This window comes from Lactuca sativa, chromosome 1, assembly GCF_002870075.4.
Source record: "Lactuca sativa cultivar Salinas chromosome 1, Lsat_Salinas_v11, whole genome shotgun sequence".
Lineage (NCBI taxonomy): Eukaryota > Viridiplantae > Streptophyta > Magnoliopsida > Asterales > Asteraceae > Lactuca > Lactuca sativa.
The window spans coordinates 98,445,528-98,471,618 of NC_056623.2; the positions used below are offsets into that span (position 1 = coordinate 98,445,528).

At 31.7% G+C, this 26,091-nt stretch overlaps 1 protein-coding gene and 1 long non-coding RNA gene across 2 annotated transcripts; both read left to right on the top strand.

Annotated features, from left to right (window-relative positions):
- Positions 1-4,642: 4,642 nt before the first annotated feature.
- Positions 4,643-6,515, top strand: LOC111899469 (polygalacturonase). Its single transcript, XM_023895321.3, has 4 exons — positions 4,643-5,237; positions 5,336-5,625; positions 5,698-5,926; positions 6,021-6,515. The coding sequence occupies exons 1-4, from the start codon at positions 4,821-4,823 to the stop codon at positions 6,240-6,242; spliced, it is 1,158 nt and encodes a 385-aa protein (XP_023751089.1). The 5' UTR covers positions 4,643-4,820; the 3' UTR covers positions 6,243-6,515.
- Positions 6,516-6,688: 173 nt separating this feature from the next.
- LOC122196104 (uncharacterized) lies at positions 6,689-9,408 on the top strand. The gene is made up of 4 exons (XR_006187350.2): positions 6,689-8,072; positions 8,150-8,206; positions 8,294-8,598; positions 8,681-9,408. It is a non-coding gene; the product is annotated as an uncharacterized LOC122196104 (long non-coding RNA).
- The last annotated feature ends 16,683 nt before the right edge of the window (positions 9,409-26,091 follow it).

Genomic DNA, 26,091 nt, shown 5'->3' on the forward strand with positions numbered 1-26,091 from the left:
AACATATGTATTCCGTGAATTATATATATATATATATATATATATATATATATATATATGTGTGTGTGTGTGTGTGTGTGTGTGAGAGAGGCTAAAGAGAGTTAAGGTTGACATCCCTTTACTATTGGAGGTACAGAGCCTTTTATAGTGAAGATTGGGCACGGATCCCACTCGTTGAGATAGGGGTGTCAAACCCTATCGAGGCAGGGGCGTTGATTGGTAAATCATACCATTGTCCCCTGCCTGATTCGTGATTGGTTTAGCCATGGTAGTGTTGCGTGCACCCGCACTAAAGTCACCAGGTGTTGGGTTGTCATCTACTGACTTTCCCATGCGAGCTACAGGCTGGAATTCAGTTGTCAAGGGCCATTCCTTTCTAAGCATGAATAGGTGCCAGGTGGTAAAGGTGACTAGCCAGTCATGACATATAATCAAGCGTCTTTGGTACTTTCCAGTGTGTCTAGGAGGCATGATATATATATATATATATATATATATATATATATATATATATATATATATATATGTGTGTGTGTGTGTTTGTGTGTGTGTGTGTGTTTCATGATTTATAAATACAAATAGAGTCTTGGTCTAGGGGTTATGACATTGGGTTATCATACTAGAGGTCGCTAGTTCGAAACTTGTCTCCTATATTTCAAAACGCAAATAAAAACCAAAACAAACCAAATATTAAAAAACACATGTATTCCGTGAATTATATATATATATATATATATATATATATATATGTGTGTGTGTGTGTGTGTGTGTGTGTGTTTCATGAGTTATAAATTCAAATAAAAGCTTTGTTTGGTGGTTAAGGCGTTGGGTTATTATATTAGACGTAGCTAGTTTGAAACTTGTCTCCTTTATTTTGGTCCTTTTATTTTGCTACAATTCTCATGCTTTATTAAGCTTAACTTTGAGGGATCATAACTTCAGCCATCTTTAGCCTTATATAAGTCATGACTTGAGGTGCTTTAAGTAATGGCTTACGGTTTGGTTTAAATCAAAACCGATTAGAAAACCTGATAAACCGAACCCATTGATTTGACTTTTAATTCTTGGAAACCGATGCTCTTCTGTTTTATGTCAAAACCGATCCAACTCCGACCCATACTCACTCCTAATATAATTAATGCAAGGGCATCTAATTAAGTAAATGTAAAAACTAGACTTAAATATAAATATATGGCTAATTTTAGTCGGGAAAATGACTTAGGAGGGTAACTACCTTTTATCCGTGTTCACATATTGACAACTTCTTCTTTTTTGTACATAATAAAGCAACTAACTTGTTTTAACTGTTTAAGTTATACCAATATTACTGGCTAATAACTGTTTTAACCGGTAACTCAAAGGGAAAATGACTTAGGAGGGTAACTACCTCTTATCCGTGTTCACATGTTGGCAACTTCTTATTTTTTGTACATAAGAAAGCAACTAACTTGTTTTTAACTGTGTAACATCCCAAAAATCATGACCATAAATTTCGTTTTTAATTTACTACTAAAACCATAATTGTCGAACCATTAATTTAATACTCCAACATCGGGCCCCGCTCGGCATCAGGCCCTGTCTGGCATCGAGCCTCGCTCGGTATACAAGTTTGTCTCTCTTAGGCCCCACCTGTCTCTGGGTCACGCCCGCTAAACACATACAATCACATAACATGCTAACACATAAAGAAACATACTATACTATATCCCTGTCCTAAGAAACATACTCTGCTAATAATGAGATACGGAACATCGTCCGTACTCAGCTAGTGATGAGATATGGGACTTCGCCCACACTCACCTCCTTACCAGACACATACAAGTATCACACAGACAACAAGTATAATCTAACATGCAAACATTCATCAGGCACCCGCCCGACATCGGACCTTGGTCTGGAATAACATACTAGCATACAATGCCTAGGGCTAACCCCCAGATCTTCCTACTCATAGACTACATGGGCTAACATTGTGGCCTTAGACCCATTCACACAGTGAGGAGACTCACCTTGCATTGTTGAAGCCCTGGCTGGAACTAGTTGAGTACGGACGAAGTTCCGTATCTCATTATTAGTAGAGTATGTTTCTTAGGACAGAGATACGGTAGAGTATGTTTCTTTATGTGTTAGCATGTTATATGATTGCATGTGTTTAGTGGGCGGGACCTAAGAGAGACAGATTTGTATACCGAGCGGGGCTTGATGCCAGACAGGGCCTGATGTCGGGCGGGGCCCGATACCGGAGTATTAAATTAATGGTTTGACAATTATGGTTTTGGTATTAAATTAAAAACGAAATTTTTATTCATAATTTTTGGGATTACATAGTTAAAACAAGTTAGTTGCTTTCTTATGTACAAAAAATAAGGAGTTGTCAATATGTGAACACGGATAAGAGGTAGTTGCCCTCCTAAGTCATTTTCCATTTGAGTTACCGATTAAAACAAATATTAACCGGTAATATTGGTGTAATTTAAATAGTTAAAATAAGTTAGTTGTTTTATTATGTACAAAAAAGAAGAAGTTGTCAATATATGAACACGGATAAGATGTAGTTACCATCCTAAGTCATTTTTCCAATTTTAATCTATTGAAGTCAGGAACGTGGGTTGATAAAAGTAAAGCTTTTCTTTCGAGATTAGATTAGTCTCCGTTTTTTTGGAATGCTTTCGGCTAAAGAAAATTGCAAGCATAAGAGGATATATATATATATATATATATATATATATATATATATATATATATATATATATATATATATATATATATATATATATATATATATATATATATATATATATATATATATATATATATATATATATATATATATATATATATATATATATATATATATATATATATATATATCATAGAGTTACACTCTCAAATCTACACCCATATTATAGAGGATTTGTATCTTCTTCATGATCTAGATGATTGCCTCCGTAAAATGCTGGAGGATCTAAGGACCCTAGTTGTCTCAAGGGGGGTTTGACCCACAACCAAAAATCATAACTGAAATAGCTTTTTTGGCCATCAATTATTCCTTGTCTCACTTGAATTTCATTTTCTAGATGGTAAAAGTATTTGCGTAGCTTAAAAGTGTTTTTTTAACTTAATGTTTTCTTTTTCCATTTTTGTTATCCCTTTCTTCTTCTATCGATATGATATCTTCTATGATACATTCCCTACGCGGCTACGCGAAATTAACAAAGAAGTGAGTATTTTAATTTGATTATAAATGAAAAACAGTAAAACTTGTTTCTCTTTTATACCAATTTTGTTGTAAAAATGACAATTTCGCATTGCCATTCGTAAACATAATTTCACAAAATAACAAAACACATGCCAAAACGAAATATTCACAGTGGGGGTCCCCAAATTTGTAGTGAGCTTGATATAAAACAACAAACTACTGTTAGAAATAAGAATTTCACCCATAATTTCTCGGTGGTAGCACATTAAAATATATGGGTATTTTAAGGCACTCACAAGTTTTCAGGCTATTTTATTTTATGACAAATCATTGCTATTACATAGTTTGTCTTTTACTTTTTATTTTTATTTAATGAGGTATAAGATTTTGTCAGTTTCTTTGGAATTTATATAGATCTTTTGAATATATTCGCAAATAACAGTTTACATAATTATATGAAAGAAATGTTGATACCTTATTCATCCAACACAATAAACTATTTATTTATATAATTAAATAGATTTATTACCAATGTAACAATAATATATTTTATTACCAAGTTTTTTTATGAATATATGAATTCATGTCATACGTTTTATAAATATTCTAAATGATATACGTTTTGATTAGAAATGGTTGCATAAATTAACTCTTATGATTCATTTTGTTTTGTTTTTCTTTTTTTTTTTTTTTGGAACTTTTGGAACTCTAACAACGAGTTAGAAAAAAAAAATCACTACAAACAAATGAAGCTAAAATTGGGGTTTAAAACCAAGCGTTAATTTTAGCTTTTTTATGTATTAGAAAGAAAAATGTTATATGAATAATATTATAAAGAAATTCAGATTTCCTAGGAACAAACGTCCTGATAGAATTCCACAAGCTTTTCAAAAAACCATCACCACCGCATCGTCAACCGAATCGAATCCCCAAGTAATGAGGTGACTTAAGGATAAGAGGATTACAAACCTCCTCTCACCAAATAGCAATCCTAACCCACAACTCAATCGAGAGGACACGACCTTGAGAAAACAAGTCATGAGACCTAATATACATTTCAAGATTCATTTTGTTATGTTACTCTTTAAAAATATATAACTTCGTTGTAACAAGTCATGAGACGCAACATAAAATACCACGGTTACAAACACAAGTTCATATAATCAACAAATTCAATGCATGTTGCTCGTTAAACTTCTACAACAGTCTCTTTAAATGTCTTTAATAAATACTATACTATTTTCAAATTTCATGGTAGATTTCTTTCTTACGCATTTAAACAAAAACAATATTCTAACAAATTAAATTAAATTATAGTAATATTTTATGTTTATAAAAAAACAAGACATGTTTCTACAATTATCGGGTCCGTTATTTGAGGATCAATCCATGATCTCCGAATAATTCTTCAAATTCGTATTTTATTCAACTTATACGGTACAAACATCCATAGCAGCAGCAAAATATACATGGGAAACAGTGTGTTGACTTATATTTTACATTAACTAATCGATTAAATAAGGATGATTAGTGCTAATTAAATACAGTTAGATGGTAGCTCTACAATCTCCCTCATAAATAACCACCCATCCACCTCTTCAATTCCACCATCTCCACAACCATGGCGAACCCTCTGGTAATTGCACTTGTCGTCGTCTTCTCCTTCATGGAATCCACCGTCGCTACAACGTATAATGTCAGAACAATGGGAGCCAAAACCAACGGGAGAACAGACTCGACCAAAACATTCATGGCTGCATGGTCTGGTGCATGTGGTTCATCCAAACCTGCAACCATTTACGTCCCAAATGGAAGGTATTTGGTTGGTGGGTTACGATTCAGTGGTCCATGCAAGAACAAAGCTATCACCATTCGTATCGATGGCACCCTTGTGGCTCCTTCCAATTATGTTGCTGAGTATTGGCTTCGGTTTAATGTAGTTGAAGGAGTAACCATTCTCGGTGGCATTCTTGATGCTCAGGGTGCTGGTTTATGGGCTTGTAAGGCTTCCCGAAGAAACTGCCCCTCCGGAGCGACGGTAATCATTGATTGATCTCTTTGTTTTCGTGGTTAATTAACTGCTGCTTAATTTTGTTTTTGAAACGAGGATGGTGGTTGAATACTTGAATTGTGCAGAGTTTAGCGATCTTCAACTCTAAAAATGTTGTGGTGAGTGGGTTGAGTTCATTGAACAGCCAAATGTTCCACATCGTGGTGAACGGTTGCAATAACGTGAAGGTGGTTGGGGTGAACGTGGTGGCGCCGTGGAACAGTCCAAATACTGACGGCATCCACGTGCAGTTGTCCACCGGAGTATCTATTTTGAACTCCAAAATCAGCACCGGTGATGACTGTGTCTCCATTGGCCCTGGTACAACCAATCTATGGATCGAAAATGTCGCTTGTGGGCCAGGACATGGCATTAGGTAAGTACCCAAGAGGTTAAATTCTAAAGGAATCTGTAAAGTTGTAATGATTAATGGCGTGTGTTATTGTAGCATTGGAAGCTTAGGGAAGGACTTAAAAGAAGAAGGGGTGCAGAACGTTACAGTGAAGAGGGTTACTTTCAAAGACACAGATAACGGGCTGCGGATCAAGGCATGGGCGAGGCCGAGCAGTGGTTTCGTTAATGGCGTTCTCTTCCAAAACGCCGTCATGACCAACGTCGAGAACCCAATTGTCATCGACCAAAACTACTGCCCTGGAAGCAAAAACTGTCCTCGTCAGGTATGTTTTCAAAATGTTAATTCTCTTTGGAGTTTGGATGAGTTTTTATTGAGTTTTTTGTTCAAAGACGCATAAGTTTTGGAACGGTTTGCAGGTTTCCGGTGTGAAAATAAGTAACGTGAAGTATCAAGACGTGCATGGGACATCGGCGACGAAGGTTGCGGTGAAGTTTGATTGCAGTAAGAAGAATCCATGTAGGGGAATCACGATTCAAGATGTGAACCTGAGCTTCAAGAACCAGCTTCCGGCGTCTGCATATTGCGTTAATGCAGCAGGAAGAGCTTCCGGCGTTGTTAAACCCACAAGCTGTTTGTAGAGTAAGGTTTGTTGCCTGAGCCCGTGGCCGGAGAATTTTGTTTTAATCGCCTGGCTTTGCACCGATGTTTCATTGTTTAGTGGTAGGGTTTGGTTCAGAGTGTTAATTGGGGTTTTGGTGTTGTATGTAAATGTTGATTGAGGATATTCTCAATCTTATATTCCTATTGGTGCAACCTTTATTTGCTTCATATATTTTGATAAAATATCCGCCGTGTAAACTTTAACTGTTTATGTTGTATTTGCCCCGTTCAAAAAAAATGTAATGTTTATATTTGCAACAAACACTACAAGAATAAGTAGATATAGGGACGCAACCTATAGGGACGACAAATGTCGTTACTATAGAGGACCTATAGGGACGACATGTCGTCTCTATAGGGTTGACCAATTTTTTTGACCGGTTAATTTATAAAGGCAAATTGTTGTCTCAATAACACGGGAACTTTGGCGGGTTTGTGAAAAAGCTGTAGAGACGATACCTCGTCCCTACAGACCTAAAAGGATTTTTTTTTTCTTCTTTTTATATTCCTCTATTCACAACAGCAATTATAGAACTCAAATACCGATTGTTTCTCTTTCTCCCTCACTCTTTCTTGAAATGGATTTGTCGGATATTACAAGGAAGTTAGGGCTTAAGGAATCGAAGCAATTCGTCTGTAAAGCCTTTGAGCACTGTCACGTCTCTGATCTTCAATTTGATTCATCTAATGGCGGATTCCGGAATCATAAGTTGTTTGCCTCTGTTATGATTTTTTTCATCAATTTCTATTCGATCGTCACACCGCAATAAAGTTGAGTAGGATGTATGAGAAGCCTTACTTTAGATCTTTCAATGTGATCTACAACAGAATTTGTGTCAAGCGTGTTCATATCTTTTGCTTTGCATATCATCATCATGCTTTTTACTCAATTGATATGTATAATGTATCAGATCAAACATTAAACAATCATTTCATGATGAAGTACATGATCGACTTGATATTAGGGAATTAGCTATTCAATTTGGATGTGCTACCATTTTAGAGCTACCTGCTAAAGTGGTCTATTAACTTTATTGACAGAAGGCGATTTAGAGAAAGCCTGATTCATCAATAATTCAATACTGTTCACTTCAAGAACCAGATTGTGAATATCTTCATGTAATTTATAGCTACCAAAGTATTATTGTATATGTAAATGTAATTAATGGAATGCGTCAAGCATGGTCTAGATAAGAATTAATATTCCTCCCAGCACTTTTTATTCCTTTATTACATGCTCGTAAGTATTTTTCAATCAAGGCACAATCCAAATTGGGATCTTAACTATAGGTTTTTAGGAAAAAAAAAAAGACAAATGTGTAATGTTTCTATTGATCTGTTCATAATCTTGCTATTTGAAGCTAGCTAAGTGTTTGTGAATGGTCATTACCTTTATATTTTGATCAACTACTATAAATGTTTCTTGTTATTGCATGAAAATAGTCTAACTATGACAACTTTTGAAACCTAATGTTCAAGATTATAAAAGTGAGTTTACTACATGGGACTCAGATACATAGAAAAGTTATAACTTGGGAAAAATAATGCAAATTGGAAGGAATTAGTAAAAACTAAAAAGATGTTGAAAAGTTATTATTTCAGGTAGTATGTGCAATGATGTGGCTGACGAGCGGTTTTCCAGAGTGTCTCCTCCACTACCTGATTGTGTTGTGCGACTTTCTAACACTATTGCCACCTCATTCTCTTCCTAGAAAGAATGCTTCTCATATCACTGCCATTAGCTGGATGAAGTATTACTTTGCTGATGTCACTCCCTCTGTCACCAATCACATTTCAACAAGGGCCTTGTGAGTACATTTCTTTTTTGTGACATGACAAAAGCTACAGTCTTTTTAAAACATGTAGGCTTTAATGTTGTTTATAGGTGAAAATGGAGTGTCATGAAGAAGGGAAACAAGGACAAACAAAAATTTTGAAAAGGGTAGATCGGATACCATTTAAGATTTTAGTCTTACATAACATAACATAATATGGTGATTAATTTCTTTTAGTTTGATTCAACAAACAGATTAAACATAATGAGGTGATGAAGAAGGGTTCTACAATTTATGTGCCTGTATCTATTGCTGAATCTAGAATCTCCAAGAGATTTGATACAATTCCAACTGCATCTTTATCTCCAAATGAGGTGATGAAGAAATTCAATATTTGCAAAGACTTTTCATGTACAAGGCATGTCTTTCTTTATTTCTATAATGCCTTTCATCTTGTAAAAAACAGAAATACATTATTTTTTTAGTTCATTGATGACATCATAATGAAACTTTAGGATTCTGCTCTACTTGTTCTGAGCCACCAAAGGTGCCTTTAAAGGTTAGTTCATAATGAACTTCATTAGGTCATATTTTATGATTTTTTTTTTCCTGTAATCATTTGTATACATTTTACTTTTTAGGGGAATCTTGCTGTTCATAACAGCATGGATGCACTTGCAGCTGCAGCATTATGTTATGATTATGATGAAGGCCCTAAACTGGTAATCAATCAATCTCATGCATAAAATTTAGTTACTTTTACAGCTGCAGTGTTTTACTTGTTAATTGAACTTAATGGTTTAAGCATTTTTTTTCATCATTTTGATACAAATTTGGTTACCTTTTGAAGCATTTATAATATTTCTTGTTAGTATCAAACCTCTCTCTTTATCCACCGAAATATAGGTAAGAAGAAAATGATTATTGGCCCTATCTCCTTTTTAACCAGTTGGATTTTTTGAATTTTGTGGGGTTTTTGTTGAAACAGGGGAAAGATGAGCTAATATCTTTATGATCTGTAAGTGTAATTTTATACTTAAATGTGTGTATAATTCCTTCAATCATATTTTAATATGTTAATTACTCTCCAGATTGCAAGAACTTTATGTGGAAATTAAGAACTTTATGTTTCCAAAGTTATTTTATTTGTCTATTTAAGTGTATATTTCATTTCACTGTTTTGGTTATAGTGAAGGAAATGAAGCATTCAAGAAGTGATTTGTGCAAGACTTCAATCATATGGTGATAAGTAATTGTATTTTGCTACTTCTAACAACCATCAGGTGATAAGATTGTGCGTCTAATTAGTTTGTTAATTACTTTCTAATTATTGGTGAATTCTATGGTTTTTCTTTTCTTCCTTGTTACAGTTCCCTAATCAATAAAACACTAGTTTATAGTTGTTATTGTTGTTTTTATGTTGTGCTTCAAAAGTTCGCTTTTATGTTATCATGGTGTTTATTCAACTGCACATGGGAAAAAAGGTGTGAGAAACTGGAAATTTTTCAAAAGTTTGTGGGCATACCTATAGAGACGACATGTCGTTTCTATAGGTGCATCTATAGAGATGACACATTGTCTCTACAGGTGCATCAGCTATGACGATCTGTTGTTGCTATAGGATGTCGCATGATGTATGAAATAGATTTATGTAGGGAGGCGACATGTCGTCTCTATAGTTGTACTTATGGAGACGACATGTCGTCTCTATAACCTTATCTATGGGACTTAAAACATATAGTGACGAACCAACATGGACAACATATCGTCTCTAAAGGTAGCTTATTGCGACGATATCTATAGCAACGGCAAAAACTATCTATTGCGACGGGGCTATAGAGACGACATGTCGTCCCGGACACCTATTGGGACGACTTTTTTAACCTATAGAGACGATATTTGTGGTCCCTATAGGCCTCGATTCTTGTAGTGAATGGCAATCTATTTGCTTGATTGGAATGAACTACTTCGAGTGTGGATGCAAACATAGCGTTACAATCTTTAAAACCGAAAAACCAAACTAGTAGTTGAATCAGTTGGAACAAATTAGTGATATTCGGTCTAGTTTCGGTATCAAACACCTACTTAGATAGTACACTTCGTAATAGTACTGAACCCAAACCGGAACTGGAACTAGGTAGTGGTATTTGGTTATGTTCTTGGTTTCCCACTCCCTGCTTAATCGGTTTTCAGTTCTTACGTTTCCAGTCCAGTTCGGGCTAGCTCCAAACTAATTTACATCCCTATAGCATGTCTTTTGCAAAAATAGCTAGTATCGTGTAGTGCAACTAGAGATGTATTGGTGATTTGTATTATCAATATGTATTTAAGAGTAATGGATTAATTTATTGACCAAATACAATCTTGATAAACATTAAGTAAGGGAGGTGCAGAGTGCAGACTTATTTAAGTTTGATCAAGATTCAAAGTATAATTGTCATTTAGGGGCTAAGTCCCTGAATGAACGGGGGTTGGGGCACAACCCCTGGAAGCGGGGTCGTCCAAGGGGTGACAACCCTGGCAGGGTCCAAGGGGCAGAGCCCTAGGCTCTTGGAAGCTATCTTGTTACAATTTGGACAGTTTTGGGACATACAAAACTACTTTATGATAGTTTTCAGACAAATACGATTTATAACCAATTATGGTCATATTTTATGGTACATACACGAAATTCATAATCTCTCATTCTTTGTTTTTGTTTCTTTTATTTTGAGTCTTATTCAATTGTTGATTTTAGGAGTACCACTGATATACTTCAATTTGAAAGTATCATCACGATTCTCAGAATTCCAAGTGCTATCGTACCACAAATCTCTAAGGAAAATTGAAGTATTCTATGACATTTGCAAGTGGCGCTTTTGTGAAGGACATGACAAGTAAGTTTGACAAGTTGGTGAAGTTTGAATGCTAAAACTTTCATAGATGGCAGAAGAAGATGAAATTTCTCCTAACCACTCTGAAAGTGGTGTATGTTTTGAGTACACCCATACCAGAATTGGCTGAAAATGAAACTTTGGAGGCAACAATGAAATTTCTCCTAACCACTCTGAAAGTGGTGTATGTTTTGAGTACACCCATACCAGAATTGGCTGAAAATGAAACTTTGGAGGCAACAATGAGGAGATCAAAATGGGATAATGATGACTACATCTGTCATGGCCATATAGTTTGTCCGACTATCTTTTTGATATCTATCAAAATGTCGAATATGCAAAAGAACTATGTGATTCTCTTGGTCAGTAACTTTATGGGTTACAAGATGTAGGGGCGGAGCTAGAAATTTTGCTGGTAGTAATCATACAACATCAAATGTGTTTTTCCTTTACCTAAAAAATAAAAATAAACAAGAATCATATGAAATGAACACATTATTAACAAAAAAAAAAAAACAATCAATAACCACTTACAGTAAATTAGTAAAACAATTATGAGATAAATATGTCCAATTAAAAAAGTTCAGAAGGTAAACTACTAAAACAATTATGAGATAAATATGTCCAATTAAAAAAGTTAAGAACGAGTAATGATAGGTACTAATAGGGTCAGTTACTTTATCTTTACTCATCACTTTATCTTTATTCAAGTCTAAAGTGAAAACTCGATTACTTTGGTACTATATCTCCTAGTTATACATATGTAAATCAACCTTGAAAAAAAATAATGTGATAGAGACATACAATACAACGAATCTGCATCATTGATCGAGAGTCGAGAAGAAAAGCCATAGAGGTGACTGACGCCTAGTTGGGGTTGACATTGTGTTTGATAGGTGGAGATGCAAATTTATAACAACCATTAATGCACTTAACGAAGGTCAATAGGTGGAAAAGAAGGTGAGATTGGAGACGGGAGGGGTAGAGAGCTTTAAGAAGAACACAATATTCCTCTGAATGTGGTTTAAATTATTTTTTTCAAATATTTTTAAAATACTTTTTATTTGAGGAATGAGAATTAGGTTTTTTTTCGAATTTTGAAAGTATATTTAGAACTTTCCAAAACTTTGAAAGTTTTTTAGAACATCCAATTTGCATTCTTAGCTCTCTCAAATCATTTTTCTTTTTTTAAAATATATAGATATTTGTAATTAAAAATATAGAGTTAAGTATACAGTGGTTATATGTTTTCATATGTGTGTAGTTAGAAAGAATTATTTAACAGTCAAAGAATATGCAATGGTTCGTTTATAAAATATACATAGGAACATTTTATAGGCAGACAAGTTAGGGGGAGGGGGAAGCACATGGCTGCCCCTATTATCTCCGCTACTGACAGGATGATTGATTCTACGCCTGTTATGAAACAATTCAATGAAATGTTAAGGACTCTAAGACAGTTTGCTTAACACAATTTGAAAATGGATAAAGCTATTTTTGTGGATGTTATCATTGACAAACTGCCCCCCCCTCCCCCCCCCCCCCCCCCCCCAATCCTAGAAAGAGTTTAGACACACTCTGGAAACATAACAAGGAGGAATTAACTTTGGTTCAACTTGGAATCCATTTAGAAATTGAAGAGGCTTTAAGGACTCATGAGCATGATAATAATTCTAAAGTCAACAACGAAGTTAGTTCCTCCTCTATGAATATGGTGGAAGGAGAAGGATCAAAGAATACCAAAATGTCTAATGGTAAAGGGAAGTTCAAAGGAAAGGATGCCAAGTCTTCCAACAATAAGGTAAAACTGGTTTGTGTGAATTGTACCAAATCGGGTCATTTCAAGAAGGATTGTCGTCTTCGCAAAGTAAATAAGGATGTGAGTCCTAGTGGGTCTAAAGATTTAGAAAAGCAACAAGCTCATATTTCTATTTTCATGTAGAATTCTAATTATATTCATAATTATGTTTATATGATTTCTAAAGCATTTTATATGTAGGATGATGATGTTGCACAGTGGGTTGATTGTGGAGCAACACGTCATGTTTGCAAATATATTCATTGGCTTAAACAACGTCAAACAATTGAAGATAGATCTGTTGTGAGGATGAGAAATATTGTAACTGACCCAATCAAGGGTATAGGATCTATTTTACTTTAATTTATTTTTGGAAAGTGTTTTTGTTTGAGCAATGTGTTGTATGTACCAGGGATTCATAAGAATCTCTTATCTAAAATAGTTTTAAATAAGTGTGGTTAGAAACAAGTATTAGAAAGTTACAAGTATATCTTGTCAAGACATGGTTCTTTTGTGGGATAATTAGACTTAATCTTAATTATCCTTCTTATGATAATTTGATTTGCATGGCTTCAACTAGTACTAGCAATAATTTTAATAAATCTGATTTATGGCATGCTAGATTAGGATACATTCATTACAAGAGATTAAAAAATATGTCTAAAATGAGTTTAATTCCTGCTTTTCATATATATATATATATATATATATATATATATATATATATATATATATATATATATATATATATATATAATGAAAAGTGAAAACATACATGTTAACTAAAATCACTAGACAGCCTTTCAAAGATGTTGTTAAGGAAAGTATGGTATTGGAACTCATACATAGTGATTTATGTGATTTTCATGCAACACCTTCCATAGGAAAAAAAGTATGCTATTAATTTATTGATGATAAATCTAGGTATTGTTATGTCTATTTGCTACATTCAAAAGATTAGACTTAATAAATTTAAGATTTATAAAAGTAAGTTGAGCTTCATAAAAATGAATGAATAGAAGTTTTGCGTATTGATAGAGGTGGTGGGTATTATGATCCAATTTATTTCGAATCAGCTGGAATAATACATCAAACCATGACTCCTTATACACCACAACAAAATGGTGTAGCTGAAAGGGAGAATACGACTTTGAAAGAAATGGTTTAGTTCCATGTTGTCATATTCTGACTTGAGTAACAGATTTTAGGGAGAGCCTATGTTAACTTCATGTTGTATGTTGAATATAACTCTAAATAAAAGGATTAAGAATGCTCCTTATGAACTTTGGATTAAAAAGGTACCAAATTTGAGTTATCTCGATGTTTGGGGTTATAGAGCAGTTGTAAGGCTCACGAAACCCAAAAGGAAAACATTGAGTAAGAAAGGAATATGTTGTATCTTCATTGTATATGTTGAGCATTCCAAAGAATATGGATTCTATATTTTAGAAGCTAATGACTTTGTATCTATGAACATTGTTATAGAGTCAAAAGATGTTATCTTTGATGAAGAGAGATTCAAATCTATACCAAGACCAAGGGACATGATTCAATATTCTTCTACCAAGAACACAACTCAATATGAAGATGTTTCTAGTGGTACAAGTTTTTTTACCTGAACCCAGGAAAAGCACAAGAGCTAGAAAAGCTAAGTCTATTGGATATGATTTTCAAATTTATTTAGTTAATGGGAACATTGGATAAGACTGTTTATCAACATCAATATAGTTATATTGTCACATCCTGATGATAAGGTACTTCTAATTTTGACCCTATAATATTATTATAATGAAATTTACATCCTAAGTATAAGAAAGAGCACAATTAAGCCCCTAGTGGCATTTTCATAATTTGGGAGTTGGGGGAGTACACCATGCATACGTGTGTACACTGCGCATACTAGGGCGCTCCCTAGTACGCTGGTCATACATATGTATCAGGGTGTACGTGTCACGCATGCAAACCCTAAGTTTTAGGGTTTGACTCATATTTAAACCCCATTATAGCCTCATTTCCCCTCACTTTATCAGCCTCCATCCTGTTAGCACGTTTTTGCAACCCTAATCCATATTGTGAGGCATTTCTAAGCTTGAGTATATGTGTTTTGTGCTTTTGAAGAAGAATGAAGGAAGGAGAGACCACCTTGGAAGAGTGAAGCTCTTTAGGTCCATGACCTTGCCACCTTTTGGCACCATTTTAAGGTATCAAGTTGTGAACTTGGTGAAGTTTCATTGAGATCTTGTGTTGGAATAATTTTTGGTCCTTTTGTCTCAAATGTGGAGATTCATGAACATATCATGTTCTTGACCCATTAAGCTATCCTTTTAGACCTTTGGAAGGGTCTTGAGTCATAAAAATGGGTTCCAAATGGTTCATTTTGCTCCATGTATCATTTAAAAGGTCTTAATGGATTAAGAAGTTGTGTTAAGCACTTAATAGACATGCAAAGTCATAAAGTTGGAAACTTTATGACTCTTGAGGGTATTTTAGCCATGGATTTAAAAGATGGATGTGAGAGCTTAAGCCATTAAGCTCTTAATAAGATTTTAGGGATCTGGGAGTATGCCCTGCATACCTGGAGTACGCATCGTATACGACGTCAAACACCCCGATGGTGGTCAACGCTCGAGTACGCCCATCGTATGTTTAGAGTACGCCCTGCGTGCTTACTCTATGTTGACTTGACTGGGATGACTCAATTGACTTAGTTGATTTGACCGGTTTGACTTTGACTTTGACCAAGTTTGACTTAAGGGTATTTTGGGATTTTGATTGAGATTGATCAGTTGGTTGGATAGGTGACGGTTAGAGCTAGGATTCGTAGTCAAGACCTTATCAACTTTTGTCCAGTCTGTGAGGTCAGTTTTCCTCATTGTACATATGGGTCGAAGGCACTAACATCGGCCGATTGGATTAGATATCATGTTATGTGATAATATGTTATCATACTGTAGTGATCTGTTAGATCGGTATCCTGGTATATAGGATCATGCTATGCTTAGTGATCTATAGATCTTCCATCTTGTCTATTGATTGGTGATATGTATGTTTATCTGTTATGTATATGTCGACATGTTATGTGTGGTTGGGTTGAGGTGGACCATGCTAGAATAAATACCAATAGACCCAGGGCGACCCGGATAGACTGATGACATGAGAGGCATACCATTCAGGTCGAAAGCCCAGAGCACGGTCCAGATAAGTTGAAGGCCCGGTGAGGCAGTCCAGTCATGCTAAAGGTTCTATGAGCGGTCCACATAATCTGTAGGCCAATCTGGCATTCCAGTCAGGCTGAAGGCTCTGTATGCATGTTGTTTGTTATTGTATTTATGTGGTGTTACTTTGGGGGAACTGACTAAGCGTTGGCTTACAGTTTTTAGGTTGTGGTTTCAGGTACTTCAGATGATCACGGGAAGGCGAAGGCATGAGAGTACACATCCTTTTGTTTATGACTTATGATTTTGGGAGACTCTGATGTTTGGAAAAATATTTTGAAAGCTATGATTTATAAACATTTTATGATTTTCAGTTGATTTTAAAAGTTTAAATTTATTATGATTTTTATGGATGTTATATATATTATTGAGGAAGATCTATAGACTTTTAGTGAAGATATGGCTTCTAGGGATATTCATTTATGTGGGAGGCAATTCAGGATGCAATTAATTTTATCATCCATAACAATACTTAGGTATTGTCCGATTTAGCTCCTGGTTGCAAGGAATTAGGATGTAAATTAATCCTTAGAAGGAACTTGAATGTGGATGACACCATAGATAAGTATAAAGCCAGATTGGTTATCCAAGGCTTTAGGCAAATGGAAGGCAATGACTTCCTTGATACTTATCCTCATGTTGCTAGAATTTTCACTATTAGATTATTGTTAGCTCTTGCAGCTATATATAATATTATGATTCATTAAATGGATGTGAAAACTACATTTCTAAATGGTGACTTGGATGAGAATATTTACATGAAATAACTTGATGGATTTGTGATGCCTGGAAAAGAAAACAAGGTGTACAAGTTGAAGAAATTATTATAGTGTTTGAAACAAGCACCAAAACAATGGCATCAAAAATTTGATGATGTGATCTTGTCTAATGGTTTTGCATTAAACCAAGCTAACAAGTTTGTATATTTCAAATTTGATGCTTTTGGTAAATGAGTCATGATTTGTCTATGTGTAGATGATATGTTGATTTTTGGTACTAATCAAGATAATGCTAGTTAAACCAAGAAATTTTGATCATCTAGTTTGGACATGAAAGACCCGGGAGAGGTTGAGTTGATTCTTGGTATAATAATTAAACAAGGAAACAATGATATTTCAATCACTCAATCTCGTTATATTGAGAAGACATTGAAAAAGTTTATTGTTGAAAATTGTTCTCTGTTGGGTCTTTATTCAAAAATAGTATAAAATAAATAGTTATAACTACGAGTTTAGCAACAAAAGAAATTTTATGTTTCAATAAACTAAATCCATTTTAACCCACCGGCGATCATTTTGCAAGAACTTAGAAATATTAAACATAACCAAAGAAGAAGAAGAAAGCATAACAAGCTTTGAAGACTTTGGTTCCTTTTGACAATTAGGAAGTTGATGAAGATGAATTTAAAAGTCTAAGTTGGAGTTCTCTAAAAGATTTGAAACACCAAATATTCTGTTGGAGTTCTCTAAAAGATTTGAAACACCAAATATTCTATTAACACTTGTAAAATGTTGTTCTTAAGCTTTAAGACATATTCCAAAATAAGCCTATGATTCTAACACCTTTTGAAAGAACAAAGAAGATGTAGATAAGGGTGAGAGGAACCACGAATTTTCAGCCAAAAATATGGAGAATTTCATACACAAGAACCAAGAAAATAAATAGTAAAATATCTCTTTTATTTACGTGCCATGTCTACAAAAGTAAGGTTAGTAAAAGGCAAGAGTATGGTCTTCTTACAAGCATGTTATTAAATAATAAATAAATGAAAAAGCATGTCCCTATGGAAGAAGTCAAGGGACAAGTTTCAACTGCTTATTTACTTTATATAACTAGCTAATAAGATTGTAACTAAATGGATTACTCAAAGAGTCCAAAAGTTTGTACACAACATTCATAATTATATTATATTAAGCTAGTTTTTGTTCTCTTTATTATTATTATTTCCTAGAAATAATAATTCCCAATATGTTGGTAAAATATTATTTTCCAAAATAATGTTTTTCCAATTAAATATAAGTTTTGATATACTTATTAATAATCAAATTAAACTGATAAATAATCAATTAGTGGTAACTTGCTATAAGGTGTGACCATATATGATAATACGTTATTAGCAATATCATCTTATAATGACTCTTGGGAAAACAAAATATTTCAATCTCCCACTTACACACGACTTATCATAGATTGATATAGGCAATAGTGAACATCTAGCAACATTTTAATGCCCGTAATTACACATGACCAAGAATGCCAATCATGAACATCCAATTCCCAAAAGCTCAAAACTTTAATTGATGTATAAGGTAAGTTTATCAGTTATCCCTTTGTTACAAACATCATGTTGGACATGAGACTTAGATTGTAATTAATCTCATTTCAAGTTTAACTTTGGGTACCACGATAGATGTCTAACTCTCAACATATAAGAGGAAAAAATCTCATCTGACTACGTAAGCCTCTTGCATAGTTCATACAATACCTGAAAATGGATTTTATAGTTGCCCGTTTAAGGATTAGTATTTGACCACATCAAAGCACAATACTCTCTACACTTAAGTTCCACTATGTATAACAGGTATTAAGGATACAAATATATACCTTTTAATGAAGTGTCAATCACGAAAGCAATCCATGAGGTGATCTTGTCGTGGGTACATTCAGTATCAGTTCTCTAAAAAGTATCTATGAAATTTGGTTATAACCACTTACCTACTTTCATCTGGTGAGAGTCAACCAATCCAATTCATATTAATCTTACTTCATGGATTAAACATGTTAATATAGAACACAACAAGTATTGATGTGATGATCATATCCCGATATATCAAAACAATATAATAATTGTTGTCTTAGCATTCTAATATCCAAATACTCAATTCAAGTTAAAATCCCATTTCTAGAATAATAAAGTACTATAGCTGAAGTGTAACCACTTATACATAAATTAAAAGGAAGGACTTTATTAATGGGTTTGAGTAAATCTAATATGTGTTAATTCTGCGAATAATATCATCTTCATCTTTGACTTTACTCTGAGTTTAGTTAAATATTCTAGTGACTATGATTGTTGTTCTTTCGTGAAGTGGAGTCTCTTAGCTTGATTAAGTATACTCTCAAATTCATAAAAATTTATGTATGATCCTTAAATGGTAGAAATCAACATAGTTTTTCAATGAACTCATTCATCTAATCATATCTGATTTCAACTTCTGAAGTAGTAATGTATTCTTATTTAGTAGATTGTGCAATTATGTTTTGATTGGACCTCATTCCTACAAAACTTACTCTTCATTCCATAATGAAGTCATAATCCAATTATAATTCATAATTATATATATAGAGAAAAGTGAATATGTGGTTGTAATGTATGTAATATTAGGTATAAAACCATCTCAATTGAATTCATTTTAATAAAAAAAAACACAATTTTCTTTCACTGTTAGCTTCTTCTTATTGTTTTTTAACTCATATTATTTTTTAATTTGGAATTCATCCCCAAAATCTATGTATTTCGAATGTGTTTTTTAGGCCTCTAGTAGAAGCTTGATAACTTCCTCTGACACCTACCTTATGTATACTTGCATTTTTTTTGATGGATTATGGGAAGTGGTTTATCGGGGTTTTAATGAACAATTTCAATCCTTCACTATAGTTTCCTGTAATAAATTTCAATATACCGAACTACATGTAGTTTGTAAAATATTTTTATACATAGTTTGTGGTGCAAAATTAAACTTATAAAACTCCATAAAAATATATACAAAGCCTAACATAAGCTCTAATAGAGGATACAAGAAATATGATAGAGATATTTGATTGAATTTTGTTAAAATTATGTAGTTTTTGATGGCTGTATACCCAATATTAGGTACATGACAACCACATATTCCCCAAGCCCTATATATATATACACACATATATATATATATATATATATATATATATATATATATATATATATATATATATATATAATTTAGCATCTTATGTAGCTCTTTACATAAAGATCTTCTAAATTGATCATCACATAAACATTATATTAGTTCTTCTTAAGTACTCTTAGAATATTTTTATAGTCTCATAGTAACTCAACCATGTGTTCAATTGGTATCTTATGATATGTTCGTGACGTAACCATATACCTAGTTTTATGCATGATACATTAATGATGGATTCAATTTCCAGACATATTGAATATAAATCATTCTTTCTAGCTAAAACTTAGTGCCATGTAGCAATGTCAATAATCCTCTAAAGGAATATTGTATATTGATCTCTTTCAAGATATTGCCAATATATGCATAAAAATTTCAAAGCTTTAACATCTATTTATCTAGCTATATAGATTTTACATTCCAAGAATGTATCATATTATTCCTAAGTCTTTTATCTTAGAAATACATTTCGACTCAAGATGAAAAACAATGGCATGGTCAGAATATAATTTCTCATGATTAAGTATGTCTCATTTAGACAAGATTAGGAATATCACTATGCTCCCAGTAGTTCTTGGTAAACACAAATGTCATCTACATTTTGATGTGAAAGTACACCTTGAATATATATATATATATATATATATATATATATATATATATATATATATATATATATATATATATATATATATATATTAAAATGATGATTCAAACTGTGAGATGTTTACTTTATATCCACAAGTGGAACTTAAGCATTGCACATTTTTTTAGAATAACATAGATTAAGAAAAGTTACAAGCTATTCTATATATATATATATATATATATATATATATATATATATATATATATCTTCAAGTATATATCTATTAAGAAAATCGATCTTTCTTGAAATCTCTTTTCTATATCTCATATTAGGAATATGAAGTTATAGTAAATAATGTCCTTATTGATCTAATCATAGCATCTTGTGAAAAGGGTTGATCATATTCAATGTCATGAGTATGATGAGGACCATATCCAATAGCAAGAGTATGAGAAAATCTTTTTATAACAAGTATTGCTTAAATGTGTGTGATATAAAAGTTATTTAACAGACTAATCAAGCCCATACATAATTATTATACATGAATTACATCTCAATGTTCATGACTCAAATTCATTTAACAAATTCAAGATATAATATAGATTTTGGTAGTTGATGGATTTTTAGAAACCATAAAGAAGAGCTCATCAATGAGAGATTCCTCATTTCTCAAGTCATAGATGATTTCTACCAATAATGCGATGAGTTTTTGCTTATAACTAGCTATTATTCATGTTTAACAATTTCATGTTTAAAACTAGTCCCAACTCTTACAACATCAGACTATGGTTATTGAGATACTTCAAGTTCCATGTGCCTCTCACCTACTTTGTCATTAGAAGCTTACTTTCTGCTAACTCAACATTCAGAAAAATAAGATAACTTATTGTTGGTGGGTTTCTATACATAATAATCTAAACATCCTTTAGGGTATTTTATAAATATGTATTTAGTATATCTTAGGGTTATAAACTTTATTTTGATATAGGCTTTAAGTCCATACAAGAGTAAGGAATATAAGGATGGAGCCTTTTCATACAAAATCTTATAAAGTGTTTTTATCTACTTATTAGTTGGTGTTTGTATTCACAGTACAATTGATAGTGATTAAGGTATAATCCTAAGAGAATAAATGAAGATAGTTTTTACTTATTAGAAAGTAAAGTTTATCCAGTAAGATTTAATTCATCATTTATTATCATTAAATCTTTAAATGGTGTTATTGGATTGTATCTCAGCTTTATATTTGAATACTTAAACCAATATTTCACAATTATTCTTTACCATATAAAATATAGTTATAACTACTATAGTTGTTAATAAAGTTTATTTGTATCTTGCATTAAATCTTAGACATTTATTAGAAAGGAAATCATATATCACAATGTATAGTTCCTTAATAATTATTTTCTTCATATATTAGTGAAAATATCATTAGTAATCTTTTATATACATAAAAGATCCACATATTTCAAATAAACTACATTATTTGCCTTCAAAAATCCCTTTCTTGAAATTAGAATATGTGTATTTCATTTATATAATAAAGATATCAATGTCTTAGATAAGTTCGATTTAAAACAAGTTTAAGTCAAAAGTGTTTGCATATAGAACTTTTAATTTATAAAACATTGATATTTACTTTATAACTCAATTATGAGATCTAGTCTTATAAATATATGTAAATCATTTCAGAATATGAATATTTTCGTTATAAAAAACGATTTAAGTAAATAATCAAATTTTAATAAACTAACTAAGATATATATATTTCAACATGTTAAATTAAAACATATATTTTTCCAAAAACAAACAATGTTTTACAATACATATAAATTATGTTCTAAGCATAAATTACAAACTAAACTCCAAAAGTGAATTTCTAACTTGTATGTGCTCATATGGTTACTCTTTTGTAAATATATGAAAACAAGTTACAAATATTATATTAACATATCAGTACCAAATACTTGAAGGTTATATGAAAAATATAAGTTCTATCTAATAGATTCATGAAGGACATCTCTTCCAGACTGTCTTTTCAGATAAAGGAACAGTTCCTTTTTTAGTATCATGTTTCTACACAAAAGAAACAAAATGCATCTATGTAGATCTTATTGGATTTCTTGGGCCTAAAGGCATTCATTCGATAAACTATGGTCTTCTTAGATCACATATGGTGATCCTTTTCAGCTTTTCATTATTTCATTATTTGAACTAGCTTAAAACAAAATATTATTGTAAAGGACAATACTATAATACGATAAAATGAAAGTAAGATGAAATAAAAGAAATTGAAGATGACATTGATCAACTCGACTAATGCACAAGTATAACACATTAACACCAACTAATTATTCATATTTGTCTTAATGTTTGACACCTACAATTTTTATTTGCTCCAGGTACCAAATCCACCATCCAATCAAAATTAAAACACGGAACTCCATTATTCTACGAAGAAAAAGAAAACTTACAACGTTAAAGGGCGTGGCAAAAATGTTGTGGATATAGTTCTTACTTTATGCGTGAAGTCTTATATATATATATATATATATATATATATATATATATATATATATATATATATATATATAAAGAGAGAGAGAGAGAGAGAGAGAGAGAGAGAGAGTTAGGATCATATATAATCATCAAATATTGTATGAATGTGTGACGAATTTTAGACCAATCATTATATAAGGAAATAATAATAACTTTAAAAATAAATAATTATGGTGAATAAATGAATCAATTAATAAGCCATTAAAACGAAACGTTACAAAAAAAATAGATAATAAACAAATATATAGTGTATAAGGGAAATAGTCAAAATATACAAATTCTTATGAAAACATATAACCATTTTGAACCATAAGACAAACTTACAAATTTGTAACAAACCAATAATATATATTTAAAATCACAAAGCAATAATATGTAGCTTTCAACTTACCAAATTAAGTTTATGTCCTTATTTATACTAATTTTTTAGAATGTTCAATCCCAAATATCTTCGTACTTAAAAAAAAATAGAACATGTTGAGTTCAAGTATGCTCAATCTTTTGTGAAGTGTATCATCGTAAATGTAGTTTTTTTTTGTTTTTTTTTAATATAAACTTTTTTTCTAATAAAAAATATATAATCTTGGTACCAAATGTTATAACTTTTCTCTTTCTTGTTTATAGAGGAAAATAAAACTTTTAATTAAATGATTTATTGGTTAACGTGAAAAGGTAAAGATAAAGACATATAAAAACCATAAAAAAAACAAATAAAAATTCTTCAAGAACCATTACAGATTCTTAAAGAATAGTATAAATTTTGTACGTACTCTTTAAGAATGATTATAGATTCTTAAAGAATATTAGTTAATTATAAATTGTGCATATTCGTTAAGAATAGTTACATATTCATAAAGAATACAGTAAATAAGTTGGTGTATATTTCTTCTTTTATGTCGTAATATTCTTAAAGAATTTTAATTGTAAAAAAAATATTTGAAAGAAATCATATTCTATAAGAATGAAAGATTGAAAATATATGTTCATATATGTTTCATTACGTCGAATGCTAAAAACATATATTCGAATGTATTAAATAAAATATAACATTTGATCTGATTTTTATTAATTAATTTGATGTAATTAGTTGCCTAATATATAAGTAAATTTCATTTCTCTCTCTTCATAAAATTTAATATTTACCTTTATAATTAATAAGTGTAATTATAGAGTAATTGCTAGTCCATGTTAGTAACATGTATCCTAATATCATATCCTTTTATTTTTTTTAATCTAAAAGCTAGAATTTAGTCACACATTCACACAATACATGCGATTCATATTTAATCCTAACCCTATATATATATATATATATATATATATATATATATATATATATATATATATATATATATATATATATATATATATATATATATATATATATGTTACAAGTTAATGTCTTTAGTATTTGAAATGAAAACTTATGTATTGATTTTTTTATTAATGTTAATATCATTTTTTTATGTTTTATCATGTTTATTGTTGTTTTTATTTTACAAAAAATTAAAAATAAAATGGATAATGTCCATTGATAACTGTAGCATTTCATAAACCTTAATCACACCATATTAAACAAAATCCATGTGGTCACACCTAAATTACGATATTTTATGTGACTTTATATAAATATTAGTCACACCATTGTGTCTATAAATCAATTATGGTTATCTTTAATTGGTTTGCTATGCCGAAATGATATAAAATAGTCATACTTACGACTTTTTATAGGTATGAATAAAAGAAGCTGTCATGATAAGTAATACAAATATGACCGTAAACTAATATTAAACCCATAATTTTAATAAAATGTGTCTTCATAACACTTATGGTTAGATTTCATGTAATTATGTATCTTTATAGATAGAAAATAGTCATAATAAAATATTATTTGTGTGACTAAATATTATTAGCAAACCGTCACTTATGAAAGTAATTACATGTGGTCATTTAGTGAACATGGTCGTGTTCATCGTAATTACATGTCTGCAAAAGACACACAATAGTTTTAATAAACTTTGAAGTGTGGCAATTTATTAGCAAAATGTCACATTGAAACAACATATATTGTCGGTTGCTGATATACAATTACTGCAATTACTAAAAAAGTGTGTCTACTGAATGGTTTAACGCCACAATATTGAATAAAATGATTCATTATAGCAACAAAAATTCATACCAAATAGTCACACTTTTATGATAAGGCCACATTTTTTCATATCATATGGATACTAAATTTTAATGTGGCCATAAGACTCATGCAATAACATCACCTCTCGTCACACTTTCGATGAAAAAAGAAAACGTTACTATACGCATATGATCACACTTTTATGATGTGTCCATAGGTCATTTTTGTAATAGTGGAAAAAATGAAAAAAAAAACAAAAACAATTAAAAAGTTATATTTAAAATAAACGAAAACAAATATAAAAAAACGAAAAAAAATTTAAAAACATTAAAACTGAGCATATATCTGTTAAATCTTTTTTTAATTTTTTTACGAAAAATGAAAAAAAAAATTAAAAAATGAAAAAGAAAACCAAATTAAAGGAAAATAAATAATAAAATCTATTTAAATAATGTTCCATGGACATTCATCGCACATGGTTATTCCCTCGAAGCAATGTTAAGTTTTGTGGACGTGCGTTGTGTGTGAACACGTCACGACCAAGTAAATGGATTTGACGTTTGAGACCTATACGAAATGATTGGTGGAGTATAGTCCTCGCGGTTCCTAACAATTTTTTGGGTATATATATATATATATATATATATATATATATATATATATATATATATATATAGAGAGAGAGAGAGAGAGAGGTAAGTTCAATTGAGAAAATAAAAAATATTGAGAATGGATGAATCATTATGAGTCAGTCATTTATTTTATGCCGCTAAACGCTCCGGTGTACCCGGCCGACGGAGGATGAGTAATATTCATATATTAATATAAATATAAGTGTATTCATATATGAATACACCACCTCCCCTCAGCCACCAACCACCATCGTTATCTTCGCCACCACCACCACCATCTCCATAACCAACCACCAACAACCACCACCTTT

Coding starts and splice junctions, on each gene's coding strand:
- LOC111899469 (XM_023895321.3), top strand. CDS start 4,821: ATGGCGAACCCTCTGGTAATTGCACTTGTCGTCGTCTTCTCCTTCATG. Junction 5,238..5,335: donor ACTGCCCCTCCGGAGCGACG/GTAATCATTGAT, acceptor TGAATTGTGCAG/AGTTTAGCGATCTTCAACTC. Junction 5,927..6,020: donor GCAAAAACTGTCCTCGTCAG/GTATGTTTTCAA, acceptor AACGGTTTGCAG/GTTTCCGGTGTGAAAATAAG.